General features: G+C 48.5%; 1 protein-coding gene across 3 annotated transcripts in view; it reads left to right on the top strand.

Moving 5' to 3' along the window:
- LOC115096026 overlaps window positions 1-20714 on the top strand; it is a 124349-nt gene that overhangs the window by 86731 nt on the left and 16904 nt on the right. For all 3 annotated transcript variants that reach the window (XM_029610494.1, XM_029610495.1, XM_029610496.1), the window contains exons 7-9: window positions 14917-15024; window positions 16767-16919; window positions 19251-19376. In XM_029610494.1, coding sequence (XP_029466354.1) covers window positions 14917-15024; window positions 16767-16919; window positions 19251-19376 — 387 coding nt within the window. The remainder of the gene's footprint in view (window positions 1-14916; window positions 15025-16766; window positions 16920-19250; window positions 19377-20714) is intronic.

Below are 20714 nucleotides of genomic sequence, written 5' to 3' on the forward strand. Positions count from 1 at the left end.
TAACTTACTAGAGTAATATCTTACTATCAAGAACTGAAACACACACTATAATTAAAATTAAAACACACAGGAATTAAGAACAGAAGCTTTCTACACAAATTCTAAGCAACAGCAGATATACTTAGCTCAATGCAATATACACTGCCTCCAAGAGAACACACTCTAACGTGTGCCCAGGACCACAATGGCTCTCCTGCTCAAGGTCTGAGACACACCCAATTCAGTTAGATTACGTCACTTCAGGACTGCTCCTTGCTTTTGGCCAATTGTTTTAAAAAACAGTCTTTATGCCCCAATTTTTGTTTGACCAACTTATTTATGCCAGCTAATTTCAAAACAGAGAGACTTAAACAGTTTACAAGCTGGAGAGCGATTTGGTATGGGGGGTGGGGGGGGGTTTTTTGGTTTTTTTTTTCTTTTTTCAACTTTTCAAACGTTATGGGATTTAGTCTCTTTGATGCTCAAGTGAAACTCGAGGAATGGTCTAAGGTCTGGCAACTAAGATTTAATGCTAAAGGTGCTGAGTAATACATTTAGAGTGCAAAAGCTCAAAGGAAAGGTAGAGTAGTGGAGGTGAATCGAGGGGTGATTATATCTGATGATGCTAAGGTGGCCAAACAGGTGGGTAAAGGGACGATAAAAGCCAGAAAAATGCTTGGCTGTATAAGAGAGGAATGGTCAGCAGAATAGGGAGGTGATATTATCCCTGTATAGGTTCCTGCTGAGACCTCACGTGCAATACTGAGTACAGTTCTGGAGACTGCACCTTTACAAGGATAGAAACAGGATGGAGTCGCTCCAGAGGGGGCTACTAAAATGGTCAGTGGTCTTCTTTCTAAAGCATAGGGGGAGAGACTTAAAGATCTAAACATGTACACCCTAGAGGAAAGGGGAGATAGGGGAGATATGATAGAGACATTCACATATCTCAAAGGTTTCCATGCACAGGAGGGGAGCCTTTTATAATGAAAAGGAGGCTGTAGAATGAGGGGTCATGAGATGAGGTTGAAAGGGGGTAGATTCAGGAGTAATCTTAGGAAATATTTCTTTAAGGAGAGGGTGGTGGAGGCATCTAACGGCCTCCCACTGGAGGTGGTGGATACAAAAACAGTCTCTGAATTAAGAAAGCCTGGGGTAAACACAGGGGATCTCTATGGAAGTGATGCTAAATTATTTGGATGGATGGGCAGACTGGATGGACCATACGTTTGGTTTGGGTTTTCTTTGTCGTTATGTTTCTATGATGCAAATATGAAACAGTGGTTGCAGAAAGGTCAAATCAGCTTGGTGGATATAAAGAAATTTGGCTACCCTTAGATGTATTGAGAACATAAGAACCTGCCATACTGGGTCAGACCAAGGGTCCATCAAGCCCAGCCTCCTGTTTCCAACAGTGGCCAATCCAGGCCATAAGAACCTGGCAATTACCCAAAAACTGAATAGGCTGGACCAGTACAACAGTGAATCGTGCAGCTTATTTCTTGTGATGCATTAATAAAAAAAAGGGAAGTGACCAGAGAGCAGTGAAATACATATAAAGATGTCTTTTCCCCATCCCTTCCTGCCTCTACCCAGCCAAACAATTCCCGTTCCAGAAGAAGGGTTTTGTCGTCCTTCTCCCTCTTCCTATGGGAGGCATTGAAGAGCTTTGCCTCTCTGCCAGTTTGGGGATTCGAACCTTCTCCAGCAGGGCGGTGTTTGCTGCCTTTCATCCTTGGCTGTTGCCCCAGGAACAAGCCCTCCCCATTTGGGAGATTTTCCCCCAACAAGGTCCTTTGCATGGAGAGGAGAGGAGAAAGATCCCGCCCCGGTCTTTGAGGTCCGTACGTGAAAGAAGACCTCCAATTTCCAGATCAAAATATCAGAGGGGCAGGCGGGCGCAATCCTTTCCAGCGCTGACACATGGGAAAAAAACAAACCCATAATCCTTTCTCATTTTTTTAACTCTTGTTTTCAAAATTATTAAACATAATTCCAGTCAAGAATATTGACATTACAGAAATACGACAACCCAAGAAAAAGGCAAAAGAGAAAATAATACAAGCTCAGTTGTCTGATGAGACCACCATTGGGGACTGAAACTGATGGTTATTTACTCTTTTGGATAATAGAAAGACTAGGGGGCATTCCATGAAGTTAGCAAATAGCACATTTAAAACTAATCGGAGAAAGTTCTTTTTCACTCAACGCACAATTAAACTCTGGAATTTGTTGCCAAAGGATGTGATTGTTATGAATCGGCTCCTGAAGAAGGAGGAGTTAGCAAACTGTTATGATCTATTCCTCTTGAAGGGAGGAGTTAGCAATCTGTAATGAATCTGCTCCTGTGGAAGGAGGAGTTAGCAATCTGATATGCTCAGCTCCTGTAGAGGGAGTAATAAACAATCTGTTAGGGTTTAGACTGCGAAGTAGCAATCTGTTATGAATCTGTTGCTGAAGACTCCTGATGGAGAAGGAGTAGCAATCTGTTACCAGCGGAGTGCTTGGAGAGGGCACCCAGCTGTAGAGGAATGTAGATAGGTGGATCCTTGGGCCGATGGCAGATGACTGCACCCCCAGGAGGATTTCCTGAGAGGGACCACCGGCTAGGCTTGAGTATGGAGACAGACACAGATAATTCTTTTATTAGACAGGTTAGTAGAACCACCAGAGGTGGCAGTAGTGAGTTGATATGCCCGGCAGTGCTGAAGTCCCTCAGGAACTGGAACAGCGATCCCAGGGTTGCTGAGCTGTAGAGAAACTATAGATAGTGAGTAGACAGGGTATGCTGTGTTCATAGCCAGAACTGGATGACAAAACTCACATAAGGACTTTAGGAAGCTCAGGGTTAGGCCCTCGAGGAGCGAGTACCTGGTTCCAGGGAAAGCTCTGAGAGAGTGATGGTAACTCACAAATGTCTGTATCTGCGATAGCTTTCAGGCAGTAGAGAATCTTCAGAGTGTTCAGGAACATGGGCCCTCGAGGAGCGAGTACCGGTTCCTATCTGTAATCTGAAAATAAAGAAAAGAGAGCGAGGCCCCCGGGGAGCAGGTACCCCTGGTAAGTTCGAGGAGGCAGAGTAGCTTGGGAGTAAAGCCGAAGCAATCCCCCTTACTAACTCGATTCATTTAGCGAATACTGAGACCTTTTATATTGGAAGCGGATGACGTCATCTCAGGGGGATGCCCCCGAGGTTTGCGCCCTTGCTGGAACATCAATCGGAGCGCGTGCGCCCTACGTCATCAGGAACATGGCAGATCCATAGCATCGAGCCGGTCTGGGGATGCCGGAGGGAGACGACAAGAAGACGCCACGGCAGCAGACCGTCCATCCGACCTGGAGGGAGTCGCCACTGAGGCAAAGAGTGCGGAGTGACGGCGTCGAGCAGCGAAGGACGCAACAGTACCCCCCTTTAAAGGGTGATCTCCTCTTCGGGTACCAGGCTTACGTTTCAAAGGATGCGCGAAGTGAAACTGAGGAAGCATCTCTTTGTCCAAGATATTGGTCTGAGGCTACCAAGTGATCAAATCGGGGCCGAAGCCTTCCCAAATCAGAAGGTATTCAAAATCTTGCCTCTGTTACAAACATCCAGAATCTCTAGATCTAGATTTCTAAGTCATCTTCTGCATTGATGACAGTAGGTTCTTGAGATTTGGAAGAATCAGAGTGTAATTGATGATATCAGCAGCAATGGGTAGAGCTGCTGTGGACGTCACTAAGGAATTCAGTGGAAGTTGTGAAGTTGAAGAATGTCCAAAATCCACTTCCAAAGATGACTCTCCAGTAGAAGATGCTGGATGAGAGATGGTAGTATAGCAGCAATAGCTAACTGCTGTAGACATCACTGTGACTTCAACGGAAGTGGAGATGTTGGGATAGGTCCAACCCCACTTCTAAAGGTAACTCTTCAGTAATGTAACTGGATGCGGTGTTGACTTCAGCAGCAATAGCTTAGCTGCTATGGACGTCACAGAAACTTCAATAGAAATGGCAATGTTGGGGAACGTCCAAAACCCACTTCTGGATAACTCTTCCGTAGAAATGCTGGAAAAGAGATGATGGCAGCACCAGCAAATCAAACAGGCTGGTAGCTAGAGATATCTTCTTCGGATCTAATTGTGCTGTAGTGCTTCAGACACGACTTCCGAGTGAAACAATTGTAGCAGATCTCTCTAAGGTATAGTCCGTGAAGACGGTAAGATGTAGAGCACCTTCTAGCCATGGCGAACATAGCAACCGCTATGAATATCAGCAGCCAGGAATAGAACGGCTGTGGACGTCATTAAGATCCTCAAGAGAAGTGGCGATGTAAAGGAAAGTCCAAAGCTCACTTCAAGTTGTGATGCAATAATGGATCTTCTAATTTGACGAAGGGACTCCTCAGGTCTTCCACAAGACGTCTGAGAATAAGGTTGCCTCCTGCACCTGAGTCCACCAGGGCAGGGGTCTGAACCGTGGCTGGTTCAGAGGTCACAGAGACTGAACGAGAGACCGGAGGAGATAACGCAGTATGGCCCAAGAACAGTCCTCCCGTGGGACTTAGGCCCGGCCGTTTCCCAGATGAATGGGGCATGTAGAGACATCATGGCCAGGCTGACCACAGTACATGCTCAGGCCGCGTTTCTTCCAAAATCTTCTCTCCTTTGAGGTCAAGCGACCATGACCAAGTTGCATCGGTTCATCTTTATCAACAGCAGGAATTGCTGGACCAATCCGAAGTGCAGGAGTACTGGCCTGTTTCAACCCAGTTAACACCTTAGGCCGGAGTTCCTTCACCTTGTCTCGGAGCCGACAACCATCCGAGCAGCTAAGGCTTTCAATTCTTCCAGCGAGTCAGGTGTCTGGCGAGTGGCCAGCTCGTCTTTCAAGCGGGTATCCAGGCCTCTGCAGAGAGTCTTGAGACAACTGGGGTCCCAGCGAAGTTCCACTGCAAGAGTCTTGAATTCTATGGCAAATTCAGCCAATGATCTGTTGCCTTGCTTCAAGTCCACTAAAGCAAATCCGGCAACAGACATACCAGCAGGGTCATCAAAACCGGATTTAACAAGTCATTAAATCCTTCTATGTCCTGTAGAATAGGGTCCTTGCGTGCCTACAAGGTAGATGCCCACGACAAGGCTCTCCCATCCAAGTATGACAGGATGTAGCTGGTCTTAGAGAGGCCTGTGGGAAACAATGAAGGCTGTAAGGTGAAATGCATGCTGCACTGATTCAAAAACCCCCATGTCTTCTGGAGTTCTCCGGAGAAGCGAATAGGAGCAGCCAATGGAACAGCAGTCTTTATAGTTACCTCCTGTAACTGACCTTCTTGGGTAGAAGCTGTGCCTTGTATCTTCTGTGTGTGAAGCTGATGGAAAGCTGCAGTAAGTTTCTCCAAGCTTTCTTGCTGTTCTGAGATGCGTTGAGCCAGGCCCGGTATAGACTGCAAGCGGAGAGGTGTGCCGGGTCCATGGGGTTACTGACATCCCATACCTTAAGCTGGATTCTCAGGAGTACTGCTTCTCCAATTTAAAGCCGGATCCACTGGACTTAGCAATCTATTATGCTTCGACTCCTGAGGAAGGGGGAGTTAGCAATCTGATATGCTCAGCTCTTGTAGAGGGAGTAGTAAACAATCTGTTAGGGTTTAGACTGTGGAGTAGCAATCTGTTATGAATCTGTTGTTGAAGACTCCTGATGGAGAAGGAGTAGCAATCTGTTACCAGCGGAGTGCTTGGAGAGGACACTCAGCTGTAGAGGAATGTAGATAGGTGGATCCTTGGGCCGATGGCAGATGACTGCACCCCAGGAGGGGATCCTGAGAGGGACCACCGGCTAGGCTTGAGTATGGAGACAGACACAGATAATTCTTTTATTAGACAGATTAGTAGAACCACCAGAGGTGGCAGTAGTGAGCTGCTACACCTGGCAATGCTGAAGTCCCTCAGGAACTGGAACAGCGATCCCAGGGTTGAGCTGTAGAGAAACTTTAGATAGTGAGTAGACAAGTCTGTTGTGTTCATAGCCAGAACTAGATGACAAAACTCACATAAGGTCTTTAGAAGGCTCAGTAGCTGGAAAGGGTTAGGCCCTCGAGGAGCGAGTACCTGGTTCTAGGGAAAGCTCTGAGAGAGCGATGGTAACTCACAAATGTCTGTATCTGCGATAGCTTCCAGGCAGTAGAGAATCTTCAGAGTGTCCAGGGACATGGGCCCTCGAGGAGCGAGTACCTGGTTCTAGGGAAAGCTCTGAGAGAGCGATGGTAACTCACAAATGTCTGTATCTGCGATAGCTTCCAGGCAGTAGAGAATCTTCAGAGTGTTCAGGAACATGGGCCCTCGAGGAGCGAGTACCTGGTTCTAGGGAAAGCTCTGAGAGAGCGATGGTAACTCACAAATGTCTGTATCTGCGATAGCTTCCAGGCAGTAGAGAATCTTCAGAGTGTCCAGGGACATGGGCCCTCGAGGAGCGAGTACCTGGTTCTAGGGAAAGCTCTGAGAGAGCGATGGTAACTCACAAATGTCTGTATCTGCGATAGCTTCCAGGCAGTAGAGAATCTTCAGAGTGTTCAGGAACATGGGCCCTCGAGGAGCGAGTACCGGTTCCTATCTGCAATCTGAAATAAAGAAAAGAGAGCGAGGCCCCCGAGGAGCGGGTACCTCTGGTAAGTCCGAGGAGGCAGAGTAGCTTGGGAGTAAAGCCGAAGCAATCCCCCTTGCTAACTCGATTCGATTAGCGAATACTGAGACCTTTTATATTGGAAGCGGATGATGTCATCTCAGGGGGATGCCCCCGAGGTTCGCGCCCTTGCTGGTACATCAATCGGAGCGCGCGCGCCCTACGTCATCAGGAACATTTTATTTATTTATTTATTTAACAGTTTTATATATCGAAGTTCTGGTAACAAAGTTACTAATCAATTCGGTTTACATTACAACAATTAAATTGACAGTATATAGAATAATGTCTTACAGAGAACAGGGAAGATTGAACTTGGAAAAAATAAATAATAAAATAACTTAAGGAGAGCAATAAATAACTTCAAGGGAGCAAGGAGAGTACAATTTAAATACAATATAATTTGAGGCCAAGTGAATATATTTTCTTGAATTAAATATGTCGGGCCTGAGGTCGATTGTTAAGATGTACAGATTGGTTATTGGGATTGGGAGAATGCTTGGTTAAACAACCAAGTCTTGAGTCTCTTTTTAAAGGTGGGTGCCGATTCTTCAATTCTAAGGTCAGGAGGGAGTGAGTTCCAGAGTTTAGGGCCAGCGGTGGAAAGAGCTCTTTTACTTAGTGATGTTTTGAGCGGATGGGCCCTTGGCGTGCCTCTCTGGGCTAGCCTCGTCGGACGGGAGGTGGTGTGAAGCTGTAAAGGGATGGTGATGTCAATTGGAGAAGAGTTATTGATGACTTTGTGGATTATTGTTATGGTTTTATAGAGGATTCTCTGATTGATGGGGAGCCAGTGAAGGTTCTTTAAGATGGGCGTAATATGGTCCCTTTTGTTGGATTTGGTTAGAATCCTCGCAGTGGCATTTTGTAATAATTGTAGAGGTTTCAAAGTGTTTGCGGGCAGACCAAGAAGTAAAGAGTTACAGTAATCTATTTTCGAGAATATTATTGTTTGTAGAACATATCTGAAGTCTTGGAAATATAGGAGGGATCTTAGTCTCTTTAATACTTGGAGTTTAAAGAAGCAATCTTTTATAGTGTTATTGATGAAAGCTTTGTAGTTCAGCAGATTGTCCATGGTGACCCCAAGATTTCTGACCTGGGTGGAGAAGGCTGGAGGAGATAAGGAGTGTGTGTTAAGTGAGGAATAGTTGCCATCTGGAGTGATGAGCAGAAACTCTGTCATGGCGGATCCATAGCATCGAGCCGGTCCGGGGATGCCGGAGGGAGACGGCAAGAAGACGCCGCGGCAGCTGACCATCCATCAGGCCTGGAGGGAGTTGCCATGGAGGTAAAGAGGGCGGAGTGAGGGCGTCGAGCAGCGACGGACGCAACAGTGGTCAGTGCAGTTAGTGTAGCTGTGTTTAAAAAAAGGTTTGGATAAGTTCTTGGAGGAGAAGTCCATTACCTGCTATTAATCAAGTTTACTTAGGGAATAGCCACTGCTATTAATTGCATCAGTAGCATGGGATCTTCTTAGTGTTTGGGTACTTGCCAGGTTCTTGTGGCCTGGATTGGCCACTGTTGGACACAGGATGCTGGGCTCGTTGGACCCTTGGTCTGACCCAGTCTCTCTCCGGCACCCCAGCACTCTCAGCCTTTCTCTGAGTGCAGCAGATTCTTTTCCCTCGGCTGCTCTCACTCACTCACCCTCTCCATTCCCACACTCGAGCTGCTCTCCTGAGGCGAGGCTTGAGATCACCTCCCTTCCCGCCCCTCTCACTCATACCCCCTCCCCTTTCCCTTTCTTCCACTCTCACTCCCTCTCCTCCTTTTTTTCCCTCCCTCCTCTCTCAGTCACATCCCCTATCCCTTTCCTTCCTTTTTTTTCTCTATTCCCTCCACCCTCCTTTTACTCACACCCCTACTCTTCCCCTTTTCTCCCCTTCTCACACCTCCTATCATTTCTCTTTTCTCCACTCCCCTCTCTTCTTCCCACCCCCTCACTCACACCCCACCATTCCCCCTTCCCTCCACTCTCACACCATGTTTCTATCTCCTTTTCTTCCTGCCTCCTTACTCCTCTCCTTTCCATTTTCTTCCAATCCTGCCCTCTCACTCACACCCACTACCCTTCCCCTTTGTTCTCTCCCCTCTCCCTTCATCTCCTCCCCTCTCCCTCACCCCATCCTTCTTCTTTCCTTCTCCTCCCATTTCCCTTTTCTTCCCTCCCCTCACTTATACCACCTAACCCTTCTTTCCTTCCCTCTACTCCCCCTCCCTCTTTACTTCTCTTACCCTCTCACTCACATGCTCTTCCCTTTTTTTCTCCCTGCCCTCTTATTCATACCGCTATACCCTTCTCCTTCCCTTCCCTCTCGCTCCTCTCCTTCCTCTTTTTTCCTCCCTCCTCTCTCCCAGCTTCCCATCACCGGTGAGGGGTGGGAACCCCCTGGCATCTCTGAACTGGGGCGCCATGCGGGTTGTCTTCCTGCAGGTGGGGGTAGGGAACCTTCTGCCACCCCCGTGACATTTACCTCCTGCGGCCGTTGCCTCCCCCTGCCTAACGATAGAGCAGCCCCTGCAGTCTCTCTTGCACCCTGGCGCATAGCAGAACGTCCCACGCTTTCTCCTTGCGCTCTGATAAATGTCACTTTCTTTTTGTTGTTTTTGTTGTTTTTCAGGCGCCGTGCATCCGAATGCACTCCCAGAGGAAATTGCACGCTGCTGCTTTCTTGAGAACATTGTGTGTTCTGCAAAGTATGAGTTAGTTTTGGTTCCCACAGGGACCCATTTTACTGCAGCCTGCTGAAAAAAACCTACAGCTGCTGAGTCACAGCCGGAGGACACAGCCGCTCACGTCCCTGCAAAAGTACAAACAGAAACTTTTTTTCTTTCTGATATTTTAGGAGTTTAACCCAATTACATTTCTTTTTTTTTTAATTTTTTTTTTATGCATTTTAACAAACTACAAGTATCCACTTGTTAAAGAAATCTCTTACATACAGAAGGAAAATATTTATAAAAACTAAGTTATCCGCCAGTGCACAACATATTTCTGTATTGTAAGCAAATAGAAGAAATATAGGGGAGAGCAGATTATAAGAGCGACAAACTTTCAATTAGTAATATTAAATTCACAAGTTTATCTGGCGATCTGAACAAGCCCTTCACTAATTTAACATACACTCCAAACAGCAGGATTATATGGGATTTGGGCGAGTATCCAGAAAGGATCCAAGTTGTATAGGAACAAAAAACCACACATCTCTGATCCTGAAAGAAAACACAACATTTGCAGGGAAATTGCAACTTAAAGGTAGCCCCTTTTCGTACAACTTCCTCTTTCCTATTAAGAAACTCTTTCCTTCTTAATTGGGTCTGCTTAACTGAATCTTGATAGCAACGTACTTTTTGTCCAAAAAAAGGAACTCGGCTGTTTCTGAAATATTGTTTAAAGATATTGTTCTTATCCATAAGAAACGCGAATGTTACTAATAATGGTCTACGCTGCGAAACTATAATTTCCTGTGACGATTCCAATAATGTTGACAGGTCTGGTAAAGCTTGATCTTCTATATCGTTTGGATTGTCCTCAGTTGCATATAAATAGTACGCCTTGGTTCTTACTGGTTTAATTTCTTCCGGGACTTTCAAGACTTGCGATACATACAGCTTGAATAAATCCAGTGGGGCAATGTTTCTTAAGACAGGAGAATTAAGAAATCTTAAATTGTGCGCCCCAAGATTATTCTCAATCTTTTCTAACCTCCTGTTTACCATGTCGTCATTTGGAAGTATGGACGATTGTATTTTTTCCATTTCAACAACACAAGTCTCTAGCTTTTCAGTTTTATTATTTTGCATCGCTATTTCTGTTGCATTATGCTGAACTTGTTGTTTAATTTCCATTACTTCTTTTGTTAATCCCAAAATGGCCTTTTCTAAAGACTGAAGAGCATCCCAGATTGAGGAAAGAGTTATTTCAGGTGCTTTCACCAGCAAATGTCCTTTCTTAGATGCCTCCTGGTCTGCCCCGTTTCCCACTCCTGCTGCTGGACCGACGCCCTCTCTAGGGCTCGAGGATTCCAGCCTTGCTGCCATTTCCAACCCTTCTCCCCCATCTCCTAGGGAGTGGTCTACCTTGGCTTCTGGCTCCTGCTTGGTAAGTCCTTGCGATGTTATACCTCGTTCAACTGCTTCCACCTCCCTCCGGATTCCCTCCGTTGGGCTTGCAGTTCCTCTCCTGCTTCCGTCCTCGTCTCGGCCCGGGGGCACCGGTCTCATTGGTGATCCGGGGCTCAATGATGTCTCGGTTGGGGAGGCAAGCTCTCGCTCGCCAGCGACCCGTTCTCCCGAGCATAAGTGGAGGCACCACTGCGAAAAAGCTCCCGATCCTGGGCTGCGTCGTCTCCGCCGGTGTGGAGGCAGTCTCGCCACACCGGACCCGGGCTTTGCGCTTGGTGTGCGGCATCAGAAACGGTTACTATTAGAAAAAGAAATTCGGAGCTCCTCGCAGCACAACCGTTCAGGTCGCCATCTTGGAAAGCTCCCACAACCCAATTACATTTCTGTAGGTGAGACAGGGGGTCCCGGGAGCATTCAGTCCCCGGCCCCAGTCTCTTTACAGCACCGGAATCGGGCCTCAGACCAGCTCCTGTTTTAGTACGAAAGGGTCCAGGGGGAATGGGACAGAGAAGGGAGAGGCTCTGCCGATATAAAGGCCAGCAGCTGGCAGAAAACTGGCCCTTAACATTGGCCGGTTTAAAGGGTTTGCCAGCCACCCACCTCCCTGAAAGAGAAGTGGCCAGGCTGGCTGAACAGTGGCCGGTTGGCTACCCCAGTGGCCAGTTAGCTTCATTTAAACATTCCTAAGCTCGTACCTCCCAGCTCCGGCCCCATTCTTATCAGAATGGGCTGATTTTCGGAGCTGCCCGGTGTCACGGGGGCATAGCCTCATGGAGCCACTCGTGCATCGCACCCGGGTCCCTTTCCACCAAGTCTCTGCTGTAGTAAATCACCAGCAAAGGAAAAATAAAATTACAAACTGAAAACGAAGGACCCTAAACATACTGGACAGCGGCTTAACCCCTCGACTTTCAAATCCCATCCTCAGGAACCGCCAGGGGGTCCCTGTGAAGGGTAACCAACATATGCATATGGCTCCTGCATGTTTTCTTTTCTGAATTGTATTTCTATATATTATCTCCATCACTAGGGATGATTGATTATAATCTGGGAAGCGATTCATAAATAAGTTCTCTGCACCCCACCGGCAGAAAGAAAAGAGGACTCCGAGGGAAAGAAGAGAAGGGGCTAAGAGAGGAAGGAGATGAGGTGAGGCAAAGGAAGGGAGTGTGAGGGGAGGAGTGAGTGTGTGAGAGGAGAAGAGGGATTAAGTGAGAAAGAAGGGAAGGGGTGAGTGAGAGGAGAGGGGAGTGAGAAGAGGGACCTGAGGGAGTGAGTGGGGAGGGGGAGGAGAGGGGTGAGTGAAAGGAGATGGAAGGGAAGGGGCTAAGAGAGGAAGGAGATGAGGTGAGGCAAAGGAAGGGAGTGTGAGGGGAGGAGTGAGTGTGTGAGAGGGGAAGAGGGATTAAGAGAGAAAGAAGGGAAAGGGTGAGAGTGAGATGGAAGGGGTGTGTGGAGGAATGGGGAGGGGGGGAGTGAAAAGAGGGACCTGAGGGGGTGAGTGGGGAGGGAGAGGAGAGGGAGGAGAGGGCTGAGTGAGAGGAGATGGAAGGGAAGGGGTGAGTGAGTGGGATGAGTTGGGAGGGGAGGGTGGAGTAAGGAGAAGGGGTGAGTGGGAGGGAAGGGGGCATGTATTACAGGAGAGTGGAAGGGAGAGAAGGCAAGGGGCTGAGTGAAAAAAGAGGGAAGGTAAGGAGAGGGTCTGAGTGAGAGGAAACGAAAGGGGAGTGAGAAAGGGTGGGAAATAGAGAGGGAGCAAAAATGTGTGAGTGGGAGAGAGGGCAGGACCACCTATGGTGCAGCAATTTTGGGGATGGCACAGCAGTGGCAGGACTGTGACAATTGTACCTCTGTCCTTCTTGCCCATATTGGCCTGGAAGAGGACCTGGCCAGGTGGGAAGGAGGAGGAGCAGTGCCAGAGTGTGTGGCCAGCAGAAAGAAGCAAGAACAGAAGAGAAGGTAGAGGCTGCTGCCACTTGTGCGTCCCAGAGGGGAGGAAGAGAGAATGTGTACGTGTGTGAGTGAGAATGAACATGTGTGTCAGAGAGTGTGTGGCCAGCAGAAAGGAGCAAGGACAGAAGAGAAGGTAGAGGCTGCTGCCACTTGTGCGTCCCAGAGGGGAGGAAGAGTGAATGTGGACGTGTGTGAGTGAGAGTGAACATGTGTGTCAGAGAGTGTGTGGCCAGCAGAAAGGAGCAAGGACAGAAGAGAAGGTAGGGGCTGCTGCCACTTGTGCGTCCCAGAGGGGAGGAAGAGGGAATGTGGACGTGTGTGAGTGAGAGTGAACATGTGCGTCAGAGAGAGAAGGTAGAGGCTGTGGCCACTTGTGCGTCACAGAGAGGAGGAAGAGTGAATGTGGACGTGTGTGAGTGAGAGTGAACATGTGCGTCAGAGAGAGAAGGTAGAGGCTGTGGCCACTTGTGTGTCCCAGAGGGAAGCAAGAGAGAATGTGGACGTGTGAGTGAGAGTGAACATGTGTGTCAGAGAGTGTGTGGCCAGCAGAAAGGAGCAAGAACAGAAGAGAAGGTAGAGGCTGCTGCCACTTGTGCGTCCCAGAGGGGAGGAAGAGGGAATGTGGGCGTGTGTGAGTGAGAATGAACATGTGTGTCAGAGAGTGTGTGGCCAGCAGAAAGGAGCAAGAACAGAAGAGAAGGTAGAGGCTGCTGCCACTTGTGCGTTCCAGAGGGGAGGAAGAGTGAATGTGGACGTGTGTGAGTGAGAGTGAACATGTGTGTCAGAGAGAGAAGGTAGAGGCTGTGGCCCCTTGTGCGTCACAGAGAGGAGGAAGAGTGAATGTGGACGTGTGAGTGAGAGTGAACATGTGTGTCAGAGAGTGTGTGTGCAGCCTCCTCGCCACCACTTATCCATGACAGTCCTGAGGTGACTGGAAATCAAAATCTCCCAGGTATGGAGTACGAGGAATTTTCTAATTCTTATTAGTTTTAATTGTTGGGTAGTATTTGATGGGTCTGCTGTTTTGAAATATTTTATTGGTTCTTGAGAATTTTTTAAACATTTTTATGAGTTTAATTATTGAATGATCTATTTGTCAGCTGTTGTAAAATATTTTTATTGGTATGGTTTTACTGTTATGATTGATGTGTTATGTTTCTTGATTTTATTATTGGTGTATGAGTCAGGGCGAGGTTTCTGTTTTTCCTGAATTTGGCTTGTTCCAGTTTTCGTCTGCATGCTTCTATGTACACTTTATAGTTTCTTTTTTCTGCATTCGGCGAGAGTCCGTCTGTGTTCTGCGTGTGTGACCGAGGCTTTAGGTATTCTGCTAGTCTGTAGTTTCTGTGCAGGGATTTACAGTAGCCTGGCTTCTTCTGTTTTCCTAATAAGAGGTGTATTGATTTTTACGGCTTGGTATAATATTCGTGGTGTTCTCTTTGCATAAGTGGATTTTTGGTATTGATTGTAATTGTAATTCGGTTTGCTCATAGCTTTACAATAGGCTTAATACTGTATCTGTTCCAAGTATCTTTTATGCAGGGTTTTCTAGTTGGCACCACAACAGTGCATGTAAAAAGAATATACATACAGTTGTGATATGTTTCCCTGCGAAGATTATACGTTGAATGTCTTTTTCCTGTCGAATCTGTTATTATAAATGCATAATTTGTATTTGTACACGGCGAGGGCTGCGGTGCAAGGCTGTAAGGTTTTCCTAGGGAGCCCAATACCCTTGCACTGTCCTGGGGAGAGTCTGCCACACACAAAGACCCCGCCATTCACCCATCTCCCAGGGGGAAAATGCTGGGGAAAGCACGAGCTGCAGGTCATAGGGTTCCTGGGACCGTTGGAAGACTGAGGGGTCAAAGGATGAGGCTGTGGCGGAAAGACTGAATGAATTCTTTGCTTCGGTGTTTCCTGAAGAGGATGCTGGGGAGGTACCAGATATCAGGGATGCAGCCTTCCTCCCCTTCCCGAGGTAAAATGTGCGTTTGGCCTGTGCTGAATGCATGTTTTGCACTCAATGCGCTATTTTTAAAACTCCCGGTGCCTTTCCATGGAATTAGCTTACGGCATCGGGAGTTAAAACGAATTAGAAATGTGCACTGACGTCCATCACCCAGTTCCGTAATGCCCCGAGTCCCGCGAGGCTGGCCAGCTGACCTCCTCACGCTATCTCTTGTACCCTCCTTACAGGCGATCCTATCTGCTCTCTTCAACACGCATTACACATCTCAGGAGATCGGCTCTCTGGCGCTGCAGGATTTCCTGGCTGCTCTGCAAAAATACGCCCCTGTGAACAAGGTGAGTGCAAAGCAGAGGGTGTGCAGGCCGAAAAAACACTCGGTCCCTTTGTGTTTTTGTGCCTTTCATGTTTTCTTTTTAGTGTCTGCTGTTCACGTCCCCGGGGGGGAAAGCTAAACAGACCTAACATGCCCCTCGCACGTGTTTGTCGTGTAGCGAGCATGTTCCCGTAATCCATACGGCTCGTCCTGCACGCGTGCTCCGGTTATGTGCACAGACTCTGCAGGACTGCGGGCTGTGAACACCCAATGATCATCGCAGAAAGCAGAGACGCCAGCTCATCTGCCAGGGGCACCCCCCCCCCCCCCCGGTGTCCTCTTAACCATCTCAGTTCGGGTTCTGGCTCAGAACTTGGCACAGGTTCCCTGTAACTGCGCCTCTTCTGGACGTGCGCAGTCTGGAGTAACGGTGCCTTTTTCTCACGATCGCAGACATTGCCGATGCAAATGCCCTTGGTTGGATGCGTCCACAACCCCTTATGCTAGAAGGAGATTATCGCATCCAAAACGCCCGTCCAACCCCCCCGCGAAGGTAATAGCGCTCCTGACATGCAAAAGCGTGTCGATCAGGCTATTAGCTGTTCTCCCCCAATTCAAAAAAAAGTGCACATTTTAACCTGCCCGGAGGAGGTGTTAATTCTCGAGGAGCCCAAAACAATAACAGAAAAGCAGGAAATACTGCTTTTCTGTTCCTTTTTTCAGTTCCTGTGATGTTAAGTCGGAGGAACCGGAATAATAGAATATTTTTAAAAATTAGGGTGCCAGCAGTCAGGGTAGGAAAACGGCAGCCACCTCTCCCTGGGCGCCCGCTGCTGAGGAGGCGCTAGGGGCGTGAGGTTTCTCCCAGTGCCTCCTTTTAACCGCGGCATTCGGGAGAGGTGGATCAGCGCACATTAAGGGAGCCGGCGCTCGCGTTTAACGCGCAGTGATATTGCATCGGCCCGAGTGAGTGAGCACACGAGAGGAAATCGCCGTAAATGCAGGAAACTCGGCGCGTTAAAAGCAACGGGGTCCATATTCAAAAGCGTTTTGCCGGCTAACTCAGGGGCATAACTGGGAGGAGCTGACTTAACCGGCTAAGTCTAGTCGAGCCAGATGCCGTCCCAAAGTTACCAGCTATATTCAATAGCGCGGCTGCATTTACACCTCCAAAGTTAGCTGGATAGGTTTAACGGGTTAACTTTGCTACCTGGACTGTGTTTGAATATGGACCCAATGTCAACTGCAGCGTCACAGTCTGACCAGTAGGCCACATGTACTAAAAGGGGAAAAGCCCTTTCACTATAATCAGACCCAGAGAGAGCAGAAGCCATGCCAGGCCCAGACAGGGTCAAGCCCTGGTTCGTGTAAACACAAGTAGCCTCAGGATTTTCCTCATTTTTCTGCCTGCGGCGGGGGGAAGGAACTCTCAGTAAATCTGACCCCTGGACCCTTCTTCAAAGCCAACAAATAGCAGTAGCTGGGCCCATTGCAGCCATGGCTGCCCTGGTTTTGCTGGTGTCTGGAAAGGGTGCGCACAGCCAGGGTAAGAGTGTAAGTGGCCCGGCTCTGCGGCACTCCCTGTGCTCCACTTCGAATGCAGAGCCCACACTGTGTCCCGTGGACCTCTGTGCAATTGCGCCTTGCTAGGCCTTACCAGGATTCTTCCTGGGCCTGGCTTGCCAGCTGACCGCAGTCTCTCTCGGTGGTGGCCTGTGTTTTGGTTCTCCAGTGACCAGCTCTCTTCTTTGGCTCTGCTTGCAGGTGATCGCTCTCCTGGGCCACGTGCTCTGTGGGACTCTGGACCCCTCCGTGCTACGTTATGCTCTGCTCATCGCTGACCTGCTGACCTCTGTCTCGCTGGTGGCTGTTGGCGATTTCAGAGTCTTTGCTTCTCAGGTGTACCCCTTCCTGCAGGTCTGTGTGTGTCTTATTTATTTATTTATTTATTTATTTAGGCATTTTTGTATACCGACCTTCCTCACAAGATATCAAGTCGGTTTACAATACAAAATATACATTGCACAAGCAACTCTAATAAAATTACAATAAATGAAATCTCATAATATAAAATCATAATAACAATATAAAATTAATCAAATAAAACAAACCTTAACAATAAAACCATACTAAACTATTACTAAACATATCATTCCTTTTAAGATCTAAAAATTTTTCAATTTGCTAGTTAAGGATGCCTCTTTATCTAATGTGCGGCCCATATAGCATGCTGGGTGAAACCGCCTTGCAGACGTGCAAACACGAAAATGTGAACTTGGTGGCCTGGTTTTGCATGTGGCCCTGGGAATGCTGTGTTCGTATCCCAGGAAGGGAGGGAGCCCTTGTCATCACTCAGCACCCGTCCTTTGTGCTGGGTACGAGAGCATCTCAGACTAGGCCCTCAGCCACTGCAAGGACCAGGCTAGATGAGGGGTGGGAAGGGGGATTTGCAATATGGAGAAAGCGCCAGGTGATTGCAAATGAAGGCTCGGTCAGGCCCAGCTCTGACTGAGCTGGAAGCTCAAGGGAGCAGGAGGAAACTGCCAGTCCAAACCAGACATATTATACTCTGGTCCTAATGTGTAGAAGTCTCACTTTGTTTCATATAGTGCAGGAATACGAATCAGTTTTAACGCAGCATACGCAGAAGACAGAGATTTCAATTCATTTTTATTGACTTACTCAGTCCTTCACACACCAAGTATGGCAGAGGATGTAGAATCCAAACTGGAGGGATTTATTTCTTTGCAGGATTATTGGGTATTGCTATATTATAGTTTGTGAGGTGCATTGAGGTGGATGGAGCCCCTGCATGCCAGGAGTTGTTGGGTACATTGAGTTGGATGGAGCTCTGCAAGCTCTAATTTATTGGGTGCATTGAGTTGGATGGAGCCTCTGCATGCCCTGATTTGTTGGATGCATTGAGTTGGATGGAGTGTCTGCATGCCCTGATATGTTGGGTGCATTGAGTTGGATGGAGCGTCTGCATGCCCTGATTTGTTGGGTGCATTGAGTTGGATGGAGCCCCTGCATGCCTGGAGTTGTTGGGTGCATTGAGTTGGATGGAGCCTCTGCTTGCCCTGATTTGTTGGGTGCATTTAGTTGGATGGAGCCCCTGCATGCCTGGAGTTGTTGGGTTCATTGAGTTAGATGGATTTTCCGCATACCCTGATATGTTGGATGCATTGAATTGGATGGAGCCTCTGCATGCCCTGATTTGTTGGGTGCATTGAGTTGGATGGAGTCTATGCATGCCCTGATATGTTGGATGCATTGAGTTGGATGGAGTGTCTGCATGCCCTGATATGTTGGATGCATTGAGTTGGATGGAGCCTCTGCATGCCCTGATTTGTTGGGTGCATTGAGTTGGATGGAGCCCCTGCATGCCTGGAGTTGTTGGGTGCATTGAGTTGGATGGAGTCTCTGCATGACCTGATAGGGTGGGTGCATTGAGTTGGATGGAGCCCCTGCATCTCTGGATTTGTTGGGTGCATTGAGTTGGATAGAGCCCCTGCATGCCTGGAGTTGTTGGGTGCATTGAGTTGGATGGAGCCTCTTCATGCTCTGATTTGTTGGGTGCATTGAGTTGGATGAAGCCCCTGCATGCCTGGAGTTGTTGGGTGCATTGAGTTGGATAGAGCCCCTGCATGCCTGGAGTTGTTGGGTGCATTGAGTTGGATGGAGCCTCTGCATGCTCTGATTTGTTGGGTGCATTGAGTTGGATGGAGCCCCTGCATGCCTGGAGTTGTTGGATGCATTGAGTTGGATGGAGCCCCTGAATGCCTGGAGTTGTTGGGTACATTGAGTTGGATGGAGCCTCTGCATGCTCTGATTTGTTGGGTGCATTGAGTTGGATAGAGCCCCTGCATGCCTGGAGTTGTTGGGTGCATTGAGTTGGATGGAGCCTCTGCATGCTCTGATTTGTTGGGTGCATTGAGTTGGATGGAGCCCCTGCATGCCTGGAGTTGTTGGATGCATTGAGTTGGATGGAGCCCCTGCATGCCTGGAGTTGTTGGGTACATTGAGTTGGATGGAGCCTCTGCATGCTCTGATTTGTTGGGTGCATTGAGTTGGATGGAGCCCCTGCATGCCTTGCATTCCCTGCTCTGGAAGAAGCTGCCCTTGCGGTTTTTACAGGAGGATCATTTAACAATGCTCTGAAGAACAGGAACCTTTTTTTTCCCTCACTCAAGTTTTTAACACTGAAAGGCATAGAATGTAGCAAATCTTTTTATGGTTACTTTAAAGGAGGATGATCTGCAGAACCTAGCACTGGAGTTTTCTGCCTTCAGCGAGAACCGAATGTCTGGCCAGCTGCTCTTGGAGTACATTCTGAAGCTGATCCTGCAGGACTCAGAGCCCCTGTTTCGCGAGGTTTGCTTAAACAGTGTGATCAATTGCATTCAGCAGAAAGGAGTCTCTCCCGTGGGCCTGGCTCTGCCTCAGTGCATGCAGGGACTTAGGGAGCTCAGAACTACAGCTCCCTGCATGCAGAGGGGCAAAACCAGGTCTGGCTCAGCCTTGTCCTTCAGGACTTGGAGCCATCTGGGTGCCCCCTCCTCCATCACTGCCTCCTGTTCCGTGAAGAAATATTCCTTCCCCGCCTTCCGCCTGGAGCTTCATACTGTGAACTAGAGCAGGGGGAACCTGAACTCCGTCCTTCAGGATTTCCACAATGAAATGCGTTAGGTAAATTTGCATGATTTATACCTTTGAAGTAGTTTTCCTGCTTTCACCTTTGCCACATGTAAAGCTGATTCCACATTTCAGGAACCGCAGTCCTGGCTCTAACCTCCCCCCTCCCCTCCTCCATTCCATGCCCAGCCCTCCCTCCCCTTCCCCCACCCTGCTCCTGGTTCTTCTATCCCTTCCACCTCCCCATCCCGGCTCAGTTCCAGGTCCTTGCCCTTCTCCCACAGGAGGGCTGTCACCTGGCCCCCATGTCATACGGAGCAGGCCAGTCTACTCCTTCCTTTACCCCAGTGCATGCAGGGACTTGTAGTTCTGATTGTCTCTTTGATTTAATCTAAGAAGATCAGAACTACAACTCCCTGCCTGCAATGGGGTAACCAGGACTGGATTAACATGTTTCCTATGCCACAGGGGAGGGGGAATGGATACAGAAGATTTGGAGAGCGAGGGAAGGGTCAGGCGATGCATCGTGTGGAGGCTGTAGGGTGGTTGGTGGAAGTGGCTGGAGATCTGTGAGGTAGGCCCCCTCCTCAAGCTTCTTCATTCACTGCAGCCCCCCCCTGTAGGTCACCACAGATCCTTTCCATCCACAGAGCAGGCTGATCGGGGGCCTGGCCGTGCCCTTTGCCTGCACAGAGCTGCAATTCTGATTCCCCTAACAGAAGTACTTTTCCATGCATGCAACGGGGCGCAGTCGGGACTGGATCCGCCTGGATGAGGTGCCCGTCCCAGTTCTTGCACTGCTTCCACCTGCGTTCACAGAGCCAGGGCTGCCCTGCTTGACCTCCGAGACTGACTCTCGGGCCGATACAGTACCGTTTACCCTCTATTGGACGCGCGTTTTCGATGCGCTAGCGTTACCCCTTATTCAGTAAGGGGCCGAAACGCGCGTCCAACCCCCCAAACCTAATAGCGCCCGCAACATGCAAATGCATGTTGCGGGCGCTATTAAGTATTCCCGCACGATTCAGAAAACAAAATGTGCAGCCAAGCCACACATTTTACTTTCAGAAATTAGCG

The sequence above is a fragment of the Rhinatrema bivittatum genome, chromosome 7 (genome assembly GCF_901001135.1).
Source record: "Rhinatrema bivittatum chromosome 7, aRhiBiv1.1, whole genome shotgun sequence".
In the NCBI taxonomy this organism is placed as follows: domain Eukaryota; kingdom Metazoa; phylum Chordata; class Amphibia; order Gymnophiona; family Rhinatrematidae; genus Rhinatrema; species Rhinatrema bivittatum.